Source organism: Hirundo rustica, chromosome 6 (genome assembly GCF_015227805.2).
Source record: "Hirundo rustica isolate bHirRus1 chromosome 6, bHirRus1.pri.v3, whole genome shotgun sequence".
In the NCBI taxonomy this organism is placed as follows: domain Eukaryota; kingdom Metazoa; phylum Chordata; class Aves; order Passeriformes; family Hirundinidae; genus Hirundo; species Hirundo rustica.
The window spans coordinates 27524680-27538119 of NC_053455.1; the positions used below are offsets into that span (position 1 = coordinate 27524680).

Sequence of the window (13440 nt, forward strand, 5' to 3'; positions counted from 1 at the left end):
TAAGACCTTAAATGTTTAAACTGTCAGGAACTTTGAAAGTGTTTAATTCTTTCTAAAGATAGTTTTTGCTCTTTCTAGAGCATGGAATACCCACATCAGTCGACTTTATAGGTTGTGACCCTGCTCATATGGTGGCATCTTTTAACACTGGCAGCACAGTCATCTATGATTTAGAAACATCCCAGTCGGTGGTAATGTTTTCATCACAAGTAGAATCCGGTAAGTAGAGCTCTTCTGTAATAAATACCCATCTTGAATGAGGTACCTGTTTGTATGGTGTAGTAAATAAATGTTTTACTCCTCTACTGCATCATTCAGTTTGAAAGATGGTTACATGCTTGAAGATGCTTGGAACAAACACTACAGAAAGGTGTTTTTACCCCTCTGTTCTGCTCTTCTGAGACCCTGCCTGGAGTGCTGCATCCATGTCTGGGGCCCCAGGATAAGAAGGACACAGACCTGTTGGACTGAGTCCAGAGCAAGGCCATGAAAATGATCCCAGAGCTGGGGCACCTCTCCTGTGAAGACAGGCTGAAAGGGTTGGGGAAGTCTCAGCCTAGAGAGGTTCTTGGGAGATATTACTGTGATCTTCCAGTACCTAAAGGAGCCTGCATGGAACGTGGAGACGAACTTGTTTGTACAAGGGCGTGTGGTGACAAGACAAGGGGGAATGGCTTCAGACTGAAAGAGAGTAGGTTTAGGTATTAAGAGTTTAGATATTAGGAAGAAGTTCTTTACTGTGGGAGTGGTGAGACACTGGCATAGGTTGCTCAGAGAAAACTGGGATACTCCCTCCCTGGGAAGTGTTTTAGGCCAGGTTGAATGTGGCTTTAAACAATCTGGTTTAGTGGATGGTCCTGCCTGTGGCAGGGGCGATGGGAACTAAATGATGTTAAAGGTCCCTTTCATCCAATCCATTTTATTACTCTTTTAAGCAGGATTTGAAAGTAGTTGGAGGTAGTGAAAGCAGCAGTTACTATTCTCTAAGATTTCCTAAGATTGAGTTGTCTGATTTGTGTATGAAACCACAGTTTTCATTATATAGGCTTGTCATGGAGGATATTAAGACAAGTAGGTGAATAATAGGAGAATTAAACTGAATTTTTAGTTCATTGTAGAGTTCTGCCCAGGTTGGGATTAAACACGCTTTCTAGTGGAACTTTTTAGAAATTCTGTTGCTGCATATAGTATTACAGAGAGGTAGATCATCAAGAATTAATTGCATGTATTTGATGAAACTCTATATAGAGGAAACTTCTTTTTGGGAAGCTCCTAAAGTGTTTTGTAAGGAAAACCTCCAGTTTCTGCTCATTCCTTTCTATAAAAGGTGATCTAAAAGGATAATGCAAGGGGAGAATCTGCCTCTCCCCTCTAAGTTCTGTAGTTTACTTAATAATTAAACTTACAGACTTCAACACAGGTTACAAAACTGTGTAAAAGCTATCTTATAGATATCTTCTGCAAAGCCTAGTTTGAAGAGATACTTTTAAATGGAATCAAGAAAAATTAAGCAAAGAAATTAAGATACCAAGATAAGAAAGAGTTTTTTAAAAGAGTATCCTGTTGACTTCTAAAGAGATTTTAAACCATTCATTGTTTAAGTTGAAGGCACAAATATATCTGACAGAATCTGGGAGGGTTAGAGGGTTAGTAACTTCAGTTACTTGGATTCTCTGGTCTAGTAGAAGGTGTCCCTTCCAATCCAAACCACTCTGTGCTTGTCTTTTGGTTTTTTTTTCCACCCCAAAATGAAATATTTTTTGATGTGAGGCGTTATGAGCTATGTGCTAATCATACATTGCTCATGCTACAGTTTGTTTCTACTTGGCTAGTGCTGCCCTGCAGTATTTGCTGGGTTTTATCTCTCAAGAATCTTTCATGGGTGTAAACTACTTGCAAGCTTTAACCTTACAGTACTTTGGTTAGGGTCTGCCTCACTTTGCTCCATCCTTAAAGCAGGAAGCTTTATTTCTTAGGAGGTCTGTTGGTCCTAATATATTACTTACATAATATTAAATAATATGGTAATCTAAAGTGTAATGCTAAAATACCGTTTAACTTTAATGTTTAACATTTCCTTTAGGGCTGACGAGTATTCTTTTATTTTATTTTCAGGTGTGCAATCAAATAATCATATTAACAAGGTAGTAAGTCATCCCACACTTCCTGTAACTATTACAGCACATGAAGATAGACACATCAAATTTTTTGACAACAAAACGGGTAAGGATAAAGAGAATTTGTACATATGAGTGTGTCTAATTTGTACATATGAATATGTTTAAAGAAATCTGGATGACATAGGAAGAATCCATTTGTAGAAAACTTACTAATGATGTAGTCTCACACAAAACAGAACTTTTGGTATCGGTAAGATTAAATCTTTTCACTACCATCTCTGTGAAATACCTTCACTGTTGCAATTGAGACTTCAGAAGTCAGAAAACACTCTCAAAACAAGCAGAGATACTTGTGAGGGACAAGAAAGTGGTCTTTAAATAAGGAAAGCTCCAAATTATAGAGTATGTCTGCTTTGTTCCTTCTTTCATAATTTCCATGCTTTTAACTCTAAGCATGTGTCAGTTATGTTTTTCAACTCTCCGTAGTAAAAAAGGTCACTTAGTACCTATTAGGGCAAAAAATAACCCTAAATTCATCGTGGTATTGAAATCCTGTGTTATACTTAAGTTGTTGATAAGGCTTATAAAACAGAAAAGCATCTGGAAGGAAGAGGGTAAAGAAGGCTGTAGGAGAAAACTGCACTGTCTTGTCATGGCAAACACATTGCAATAATTGCGAGAACAAACTTAAACTTCCTATTTGTGAAATTACCTGACGCTTCCTGCATTACCTATCAAAGTTGGAAGCAAAAAAAAAATCAAGCTCACTTTAAATATGCACATGTAATACCCCAATTTGAAGTGTATTTGGTTTGGGCCCAGTAGATGGTGTTCCTGGGGTTTTTGTTTCCTATAGTAAAAAAGCTGGACATTTTTACCACTTTGCACCTGCCCAGAACATATGTATTTGAATTGTGGTCATTAAATGCATTGTGTTGATGTTGCTGAAATTCAGATTTATTACTTCAAAGAACAAGGAAAAAAATAATTGGGTCAAAGACAGAAAACAGAGGGCAGAAGCAAATGGTCTTCTTGTGGAATAAAATATCAGCGGGTCTGGAGGCGTCAGCAATAGTTAACGTAGTGAGTCACCTGAACAGGGAACAGTGTATTGACAGATAACTTTCATTAATTAGGTTATTAAACATGAAGGCTGATGAGGAAGAACTGGAGACCTTAAAAGACATAAAGAGCAGGCAAATTAAATTCCATGTGGATAAATGTGAAATAATTCATGTAAGGAAAAATAAACATTGTAATATAAAATAATAATCACTGGGCTGACTGTTCTTACTCAAAGTAAAACCTTGGAGTTATGATAAGAGGTTGGATGAAAATACTAGTTTGTTGCTTAGCAGAATAGCAAAATGCATGTTAGAAGGAGGGAAAGGAATAAAAAGCAAAAGAAAGCATTTTTAATACCTTTGTATGAATACTTAGAATGAAGTCTCCCTTATCTCAAAAGGGATGTAGCCAAATTAGTGTTTCAGAGAATGGTTAGAAAGATGATCAAAGATCTTTAGTAGCTTTTAGCTTCTTCAGGAAGAATCTTGGAAACTGAATAGGCTGAGATTCTTCAGGAAGACAGAGACATGAACAATGCTGATACACTTTGTTCATGTTGGTCATGGTCTTATAGGGATTTAGTTGCTCTTTTTTTCAACACATGAACGGAGGCTGAGTTGCTAATCCCCAACAGGTGACAGGCTCGAAACAAGAGAGAGGCAGTGGTTCTTCTGTGCAATTAAACACTCTGGAACTCCTTCCCAAAAGCATGATGATGTGCTAAAAAAGTGTTATTAAAAGTCCAGGAACAGAGGTCAATGTAAAGAAATGCATTGATAGTAGTTAAATGCAGAGTTAACTGTTCTGGTTTGTGACAGAAGCTGAGGAGTATTTTGGGCAAGTATCACCTATAGCTGCCTTATTTTTCTCTCCTAGCAATGACAGGGGTTGATGGGCCATTGATATTGGCTCAGTAAGTCTCCTTTTATGTAAAACTTCAACACTCCCCTACTGGGGCAGTAATCAGGACATTTAAGAGACAGAGGTTCTCACCCAGTCATTTTAGGTCTTCATTGTTGTTGCTGCCAGTAGAGATACCAAGTGGATAAAAAGATTGCTTATGATGGGAATACCTTTTTGAGAGTTGTGTCATTTGACCTTATGTTTATACAAGAGTCTGCAGTTGAAACTTCATAATTTCTAATGGAATAGAACCATTCAAATATTACTGGAATCTAAATAAACATGTTATCTTATATTGCATTTAAGGGGAATGAGTTGATTTTTTTTAAATAAACAGTACTTCACAGGAAATTCACTGTTTATTTTTCTTTTAGGTAAAATGATCCATTCTATGGTTGCTCACTTGGATGCTGTCACAAATCTAGCTGTAGATCCTAATGGAATCTATTTAATGTCTGGAAGTAAGGGGTTTTTTTCATACTCTATATAAATTCAGTATAAACTGTGCATTTATGATGCACTGAATTTCTGACAAATATAACCATTGTCTTTTTGTCTTTTTCCTTTCTTTCTTTCTTTCCTAAACAGGCCATGATTGTTCCATTAGGTTGTGGAATTTGGACAGCAAGACATGTGTGCAAGAAATAACAGCTCATAGGAAAAAGCTGGATGAATCAATTTACGATGTAGCATTTCATCCATCAAAAGCATATATTGCCAGTGCAGGAGCTGATGCCCTTGCCAAAGTATTCGTGTGACATAGCAGAACAAACCTGCATCATAACAGCAGGTCTGTTTGGACAAAAAAGAGGGAATGCGTCACTGCCATCAATTATAAGGTTACCAGTAAGACACTACATCTGATCTGCCTGGGTGAAGGCTCTTACGTGGGGCAGGTGGAAGTTGGTGAGAAGTCACCACATCCTGAACAATGTCAGGCTCATTCATTTAACTGTAATTACTGTATTCGGGGGGGTGGGGACAAATACAAAAAAGAAAACCAGTATTTGTAGCCTTGACTGGATATGAACTGAGCGTATGTCTGTTCTTTAGGTGTCTTTAAGCAAACGTGGAGTCTGATCTTACAAAAAGACTTTTATTTTGGACTCTGTGTGCTGCCTTAGGGTTAGGAATGTGGTGCTCTTGTGGGGGGAAGTGAGCTCCAAGAGTAGCTTTCTTTTCATCTCTTAGTAATCTTCTGTTTATCAGTTGAATGCCACAGATTCCCCTTTTAAACTTTTATTTTGCTTTAAAGAAAAGGAAATTTAACTTAAAATATTTTAGCATTAGTTGCACAAAATGTTTGGATAAAATTCTAGTTTTTATAAGTCTTTTTATATATTTAGCCTGTCACAACAGTGCTCAAGATTGTATTGATAATGTTTTTCTGCATTATAGAACCCTAAAACACAGAGATCTCACTGACCCGCTGCCGTGTAACCACAATCTTCCCTTCTTTTGCCTAATACAGCTCAGCTAAGTCCTTGCTTAAGGATGCTAATTCATCATCATCGCATAACTGTCTTCATAAATAAAGGACTGTAAAATGTGTTCAAATGAAACACAGAGGGGTTAACACCCCGAATGAACTCTTAAAAAAAATTAATCTTGGCATCCTATCACTATGTGATATTTTGTACATCTTACTGTATTTACGAGTTTATTTATCAAGGATTACCCATCTTGCTAATGGCCTATTGTTATTTATTTCACTTTTTGTTGGTCTTTATATCCTTTTATGTAGTGTGTTAAAGGGCCCTGTATATCTGTTATGGCACTCTTCGAGCAGTCTAAAATAGATGAGAAAATGGGACATTTGATAATTCTCAAGTTGCAAACCAAGAAATTCTTTTTCCTCTGGTTAAGTACCTGGAGTGGAGTTGATTCCAAAAAAACAATCTTGTTTCAGAACCTTTGGAGTGAAAACTATTTTTATTTGCATTTCAAATAGAATACAAAAGTAGTGAATTCAAGATTCATAAATCTGCTGTGTTTCAACTAGTTATTCCCTGCTTTTATTTTATTTTTCAGACGTGCTTCAGTTTATGGTGTAACTAAAAATTTTGTTTGTGTAATGCATGATTAATACAAAAAAGTATTTTTTCTAGTCTTCCACGAAACTTTTCTGATCAGTTTGCGAGTTTTGATGAGTTTTGTAAGGTTTCTGTTTTACAAACTATGAATCAGCAAATTTTTAAGATTGTACCACATAGCAAAAGTACAGCTGTTGAAAAATAATGTATATAAAATGCATATAATAAATATTAAATGGTGTACCTGTATGTTACTGTTGGCTACATTATTTTGTGTTGCACAGTTTTGAAAGAGTCATTCTACAAATTACTAAATTAGGTCTCATTTTTAGCAAAATGACCATTTGTTTATTACGCTTATAAGCTGCTTTGCTTTTGCAAGATTGTAATAGTTGTCTGGATGTTGAGCAACTGTTCAGTTTCAAGCAGTAGTACCCACATATAAGAACATGTTTCCACGGTGTTTTAAAAGATTTTTACAAGAACAAATCAAAAATTGCTCGTGTAGTCTTACAGCCCTTTTAAGATGATAATCTCAGTGGTTTTCATTATCTTTGCATATGAAGTGATTCTGAAGTGATTTAGGAGCTGGAAAGGTACTCTCTTTTTATTTCAAACTGCCACTGAATAGTTGTATTGAATTAGGAAGAAAAAAACCCTTCTAAATACCTAAAACTTGCCCATATATCTTACCTTTGTCCTTTTCTTTCCAAGTCCTCCCATAAAGTTGATGCACCAAAAACTAAGCCGAAGGTCAACATTTACCTATTCTGTGGTGTGTCACTTTGCTCAAAGTGTGTCAGCAGAAACAGAATATGACAAGATGAATATTTTCATTTAAAGTATTATGTTTAGGTGTAAGTTAACTAAAGCTAGAACATGTTCCTATAAGTGGTTTGACTGCATTGTTCCATGTAAGTTTCCAGTTTTCCGGTAAGACTGTATTTCATGCCATCTCATGTCAAGCAAATTAGAACTTAAAAAAAAAGGAGAGAGGTGCTCATGGTAGGCAGAATACTGCAGTTATATTTTGGAATTAATTTTGTTTTAGTAATAATGTTGCATTGCTTGAAATGTTACGGTAAATTATAATTGTGTAGGAATTGGAGAATTTTGTCCTTTATCATGAAGATTGGGTGAGGCCTTCCAGTAATTGCTTGTAGGACACTAAGACTTTACTTTTGAAAGTAACATTCAGCTGATTTGCACTTTTTGTTCTTTTCAGTCTAAAGCATTCAACTAATCAACAGACAAGAGAGTATTTGAATTTTATTGGAAGTAATTTCATAATTGCCTTTTCTGAAGCCAAACATTGTTTCTGGCAGCTTTTCCAGACTGCTACATTTTAATGCTAAAGTAAAATGTGATTGTTTAATAAACATTACCATGCATAACATTTACCTTTTTTTTAATTGTATTAAAATTGAAATGATAAAACCAAAAATTTGCTTATTTTCCTTAATTGAAATCTTAACGATCATCTTAGTTCACTAATGCATAGTGGATCAAATGCTGTAGTGAGGCATTGTTTATTGAATATTACCAATAATTTCTAGTACGACTTAGTTTATTTGTTGTGGGGTATAACGTGATGAGATATTTATTTTCATTTTCTCAGTAAATCCTTTCATAAGCTGAGGAGCTTTTTAGAATGGAAGAGCTGTAGTACTGCTAGTGGGGAAAATTATAGTGCTGAAAGAAATGGTTTTATTTAGTAAAAAACCTCAGCTTATGAAAGGATTTACTTCTCTTTTTTGAGACCCAAATGACTGGTGCTCAGAACCTGAATGGAAAGATACCTGAATCTGTTTAATAATAGACCTTTAGCATTTAGGGTGTGCTTGATGTTAACAGACTTGCCTTTCATTGTAGAAACTGGTTTAATCAGATCAGCGGTGACTGTAGTCCACTGTAGTGCAAATAGTAGTATGCCATCCACATAAATAGCAAATACACATGAAAAAGAGTGTAAGAAGCCCTGGTTAGAAACCTTCCCTAATTTAGTAATATGAAGGACAAATTTATTTGCCAGGACAAAATTGGTAGGTTTTCCAAGTGGAAAAACTGTGAGCTTGAAGCTACGCTATCAATGGCCATCCTTTTCACATATTGTATGGTAATTTATTTTGAAACTGGTAGTACATTCTGTCCAGGCATACTCTTATTATTATGTGCTTTAATTTACTTTAAAACTGATAGCACTCTGCTCCAGCACTTCCCATCTCACATCAGTGGAAAGCCCTTTGCTCACAGTGCTGGCTCCTTGCATTTTTGTTCTGTTTGGTTTCATAGACTCATAGAAAGGCCTGGGATGGGAGGGACACTGAAAATCATTTAGTTCCAAGCCTGTACTCCCACCATAGACAGGGGAAGCTTCCACTAAACAGGTTTTTTTTTATTGCCCCATCCAACCTGTCTTTGAACACTTCTGGGATGGGGCATCCACAGCTTCCTTGGGCAACCTGTGTGCCAGTCACTCACCACCTTCACAGTAAAGATTTTTTTTCTAGTATCCAGTTTAATCTGTTCTTTTTCAGTTTGAAGCAGTTTCCCCTTATCCTGTCACGACATGCTCATGTAAAAAGTCCCTCTCCAGCTTTCTTACAGGCTCCCTTCAGCTACTGGAAGGCCATATTTAGGTTAGCCCAAAGCCTTCTCTTTTCCAGGCTGGCCAGCCCCAGCACTCTGGGATGTGTTCCACCCCTCTGATCATCTTGTGGCTCTCCTCTGCAGTCACTCCAGCAGGTGATGTCCTTCCTGTGCTGGCACCCAGAGCTGGATGCAGCCCTGCAGGTGGGGTCTCAGCAGAGCAGAGCAGAGGGGCAGAATCCCCTCCCTTCCCTGCTGCCCACGCTGCTCTGGATGCAGCCCAGGACACGTTTGGCTCTCTGGGCTGGGAGTGCCCATGGCTGGGTCATGTCCAGCCTCTCACCCAGCAGCACCCCCAAGTCCCGCTGGGCAGGGCTGCTCTCCATCTGTTCATCCCCAGCCTGTGCTGTACAGGGGATTGCCCCAAGCCACGTGCAGCACCAGCACTTGGTCTTGGAGATTTCCCATGGTGCTGCTCCTGGAATTTGTACAGGTCCCTCTGGATGGCATGTTGTCCTTCAGGTGTGTTGACCACACCACTCAGCTTGCCACTGCAGTGTGTGTGTATTTATGTTCTGCCTTTAAAAACTTCTTTTTAAAAAAGAAATAACAAGAGCAGAAGGCTTCAGAACTGTTTTAAAATGCTATTTCTGAGATGAGCAAGAAAGAGTGTTTAAGAATGTTCCATTTTCATACTTGCTCTGTTGATACTTTGTACAACCTTGAGTCTTATGCAGATTAAATTAGTAACAGATTTTTAAAAAGAAATCGTTCAAGCTACAAAAACTTTAAAATGTCATAAAATTGTATTGGTTTGTTTTTAATTTTTAATATAGAAACAAACTTTGACTTGATAATGTAAACCCACATGATTTCTTATTAGTCCTCCCTCTTGCCTCTTCCTCCTGGAAGGCCGTGTTGTGTTCAGCTGACTCGAGAGGATGACTTCATCGGCTCGGAGCAGTCTTGTGGCCACCTGCCCTGGCTGGAGGGAGCTGGCCACTTCTGGCCTGGAGCAGAGCAGGGCTGCAGGAGTCCCACCACAAGCTGGGAGGGGCAGGGTAGGGCAGGAGAGGTTTTGCCCTCTGTGCCTTCAGACAGTGCGGTGTTGGCAGAGAGGGAGAGCTGCTCGTGTTCTCCGCTGTTGGTCACGTATCCTTGAGGTGTTTCCTGAGGCTTGTCTCCACCTCTCCTTGGCTTGCCATAAGGCTGTTGGGAAGCTGGCATTGATCCTGGTGCTCCTGGAGCGACCGGTTGCATCTGGGCACTTCTCAGATCGTGCCTGATGGCTGCTGGGGTTTTGCTCATGCACAGCAGCTGGCCAAGGGCATGTGGATTTCCTTCATGAGAGGAGGGCTGCCCAAGCTGATGGTATTCTTGAGTGACTTTGTGGTGACTGGCCTCATTGCCTTTTTTAAGCACCATTTTTTCTGTTGTTTCAGGTATCTTTCCAGTTGTTCCTCTGTACCTTGCAATGGGTGGGTATCTGGTTTTTTCATTTGGGGCTTTTCTTTCTAAAGAAGGAGCTGCTTGATTAGAGGCATCTTGCTTCTAAGCTCTTGTGAGACAATGCAATGGGAATAGAGTTCTTGCTTCATGCAGAAGTTGTATCTTCCTTCTCTGAAATCTCAGCAGTGACTGGGAGGAAAACAATCAGACCCTGTAGCTGTGTTGGGGAAATACCCTGTGTGCAGCAGGCAGGGAGGAGGGTGCTGGGTGTGCAGACCAGGCTGCTGCAGCGCAGCTGTTGGGAAGTATCGAGCCTCTGGGAGAAGTGTGCTGGGCAGCTGGGGACAGGAGCTCAAAAGCAGGAGCTCTTGGAAGGGCCTGCAGCTGCTCTGCATGGACTGGTGCTGTGTTGGAGTCTGAATCATGGCTCTTAGGTGCCCCGTGCTTTTGGTGCACTGGCTGATAGCCAGAGGTTTCCCCTGGACTTCCTCTGCTGGAGTTTTCTGGTGTTAGAAATACTACTGCACCTTAATGGTAGCAAGTCTTTTTAAAATACTGATACATCCTCATTACTGGGGTAGATGTTTGCAAAAACAGGAGCTGTGTGTTGGCTTCCTGAATTACTGATGTGTCTCCCTTGCCTGAGATAACCCAGGTGACTGACTCTGCTAGTCTCAGTAAACACAGTTTTCTGTAAAGATTTAGTTGACAGGTGCGTACAGAAGAATTTCTTAGAGGCTGGAAATATTTTTCCCAATTTGACTGACCTAATACCTGACAGCTTCCATGGTGCACATGCATTATATTCTGTCAGAAACCTTTTTTTTTTTTTTTTTTTGGCAGATATTTGGACTTAACAGAAGCAACTGATCAGGGTCACTTTCTCCTAACTGTTCGCATTAGTCTAGTTTCTGTTTAGATTTGAGCAAATTTGACCATTGGGGAGTAAATTCCTTGTTGATGTATTTGCTACCAACATGCTGTGCCAGACAGGTCTGGGTTTTTTTCTCTAAACTGGCTCCTAGTCCTCACCAGAATTAGTTCAACAAATTTGTGTATCTCACCTAATTTAGAGAGTTTAGATGAGAGAAAGCTGTTTTCCCATCTACCTTTTCTGGACAAGTAATATATTCTTAAAATACCCAAGGATGTCAGGAGAATTTCAGAAACTACAAAATTGTGAACTTGCTTTTTATTTGAAAAAATTACTATTTTAATTACATAGTTTGTTTGATTTGGAACGTACCAAAAATTTGGAAGTAATGCTAAGTTAGTAATTTTTGTGATTTTCCCATCTAATTTAAAGTATTTTCCCAAATCTTGCCAGTCCTTTTCGCAATCTTTTGACTTCTTGTTGTCTCTAGCTTGTATTCTTTGGCAGATAATTGTTTATCATACTTGTAATCCGATCACATCCACCAGGGCAGAAAAACAGTTTTGTATCCCTTTGCTTACATTCTGCCATACTCCAATTGCCGTTGAGTAGTAAAGGCCGTATCTGACCTCAGCAGAGGCTGGAAAAGTTTAGTTAACATTTGCTAGCAAAAACAGCAGTGCAGGATTCCCATGCTGCTGTCTTAGGAGCTGGTCCAGTGTGAAGTTCAGCTGTAGGTTCAGTTCCAGCCCGGGGCTGAGGGTCTGTCCAAGCTGACAGTGCCGGGCTCGCAGGAGAGCGCCCGCAGCGTGAGCCTCGGCTGCTTGGCAGCGATGCTGCCTGCTCCTTCTGGCTGTGGCAAACCCTGACCCTTCCCTCCATCGCCCTGGGATGGCCAAAGATGCCTGACCTGCTGCTGTTTACAGACAACTGCTCTGGGTGTGGAATGCAGAGACAAACAGAACACAGTATTTGTTTGTGTATAGGTGCAGCTGAATGTGAACGAATTGGAGAGCAATGAAACAATGAATACCCTTCATTTCATGAAAGCAGCTTATGATCAAGGACACTTCACTAACCAGACTTGATTGTTTGAAAGGAAAGGAAATTTTGATCCTAATGAGATTAATTTTAAAGTGGTCATTTGCTTCAAAGCAGAGATTAAAACCTGGGATTTAATCATAGACAGCAAGTTTTCAGAACCTATTCTTTCCTCAGCTGAAGCTAGAAGCAAAATTTTTGAGGCAAATGAGGGCAAAAGAATGTGTGCTCCAGTTAGTAGATATGTATTACTGAAATGTAGCTCATACTTCAGTTATAAACTGTTCACTGGAAGTTTCCATGTGTTTGGTGTCTCTATTTGGGTGACAGGTGATCACAAGATACGCAGCCACGTTCTGCTTCCACTTCCCAAAAATACCACTTATGTTTACTGTCCCAGGACCAAACCCAAACCATTGATTTTATTAGGCTGGAGATTTAAGTCCCCAGTTTCCAGGCAGTTTGTTCAGGAAGAAAGTTGATAATCTTTGACACTGTGCTCAGGCCTTCGTGGCACTTGCATGGCACAGAGAAATTTTCTGTCATTTTTGTGGCTTTGATGCTTTCTGGAGCTGACTTACCCTTCAGGCTAATGAAAGGAAGGAAAGTGCTGACAGAATTGGTGGAGCTAGGCAGGGATATTGACAGTTGCCCCATAAGGGAAAAGGCTTAAAAATAAGGCATAAGCAGTTGTCTCAATTTTTCTTCTTCAGAACAGGGAAGGTAGGAAAGGTAAAAATACTGTATTTTATGGGGCTATGTCTCATAGATGGGAAGGCTTATGTGACAACACTAATATGAAATGCAAATGGAAGCAATTAAAATATTTATAGATGAATCTACTGTTCTGATGAGACTATACTAATGTGCCAAAAAATCCAACCCTGTTCTTCTTTCTCTCTTCCCACTTCAAAATTGCTTTGTAAGTTGTAGAGAATTACATTTGTTGACTTCCGATGCAAATGATTTTGGCTTGTTTCTGCATAGCTCTTTACTGGCATTGATTTTAAAAGGCATAGTACTTTTAAAGTGAGTATTTTCTCTTAAGAATGTTAGGATGGTCTTTCTTTTGGGTCTTTCTCATTCCCTGCCAATTCAATATTAATAATTTCACAATGATAGTAAAGGTTGGTCAACTTCTGAGACCCATTTTGCATTCTACTTAAGGATATAATGTAGAAGGCTTTTGCTACCGGGTTGTAGGCCTGGCTGTATGAAGATTTCTCTACAGTTTACTGACCTTCAGTCCTAGACTGTATCCCTGCTTTTCATATGTATTGTATTTGTCAGAGCTAGAAATAACCATGCTGTCAAGAGATGTGCATACAAGGTGATTCACGCTAAAGAGAGGGCCTGAATGCCTAAG

At 39.1% G+C, this 13440-nt stretch overlaps 1 protein-coding gene across 5 annotated transcripts in view; it reads left to right on the forward strand.

Annotated features, from left to right (window-relative positions):
* The window catches only part of STRN3 (striatin 3), a 62251-nt gene extending 54693 nt beyond the window's left edge, over window positions 1-7558 (forward strand). For all 5 annotated transcript variants that reach the window (XM_040065980.2, XM_040065983.2, XM_040065982.2 and 2 more), the window contains 4 exons: window positions 79-219; window positions 2116-2223; window positions 4463-4549; window positions 4677-7558. In XM_040065980.2, the coding sequence (XP_039921914.1) occupies window positions 79-219; window positions 2116-2223; window positions 4463-4549; window positions 4677-4846 (506 nt within the window). In that variant the 3' untranslated portion in view covers window positions 4847-7558. The remainder of the gene's footprint in view (window positions 1-78; window positions 220-2115; window positions 2224-4462; window positions 4550-4676) is intronic.
* Window positions 7559-13440: the final 5882 nt, after the last annotated feature.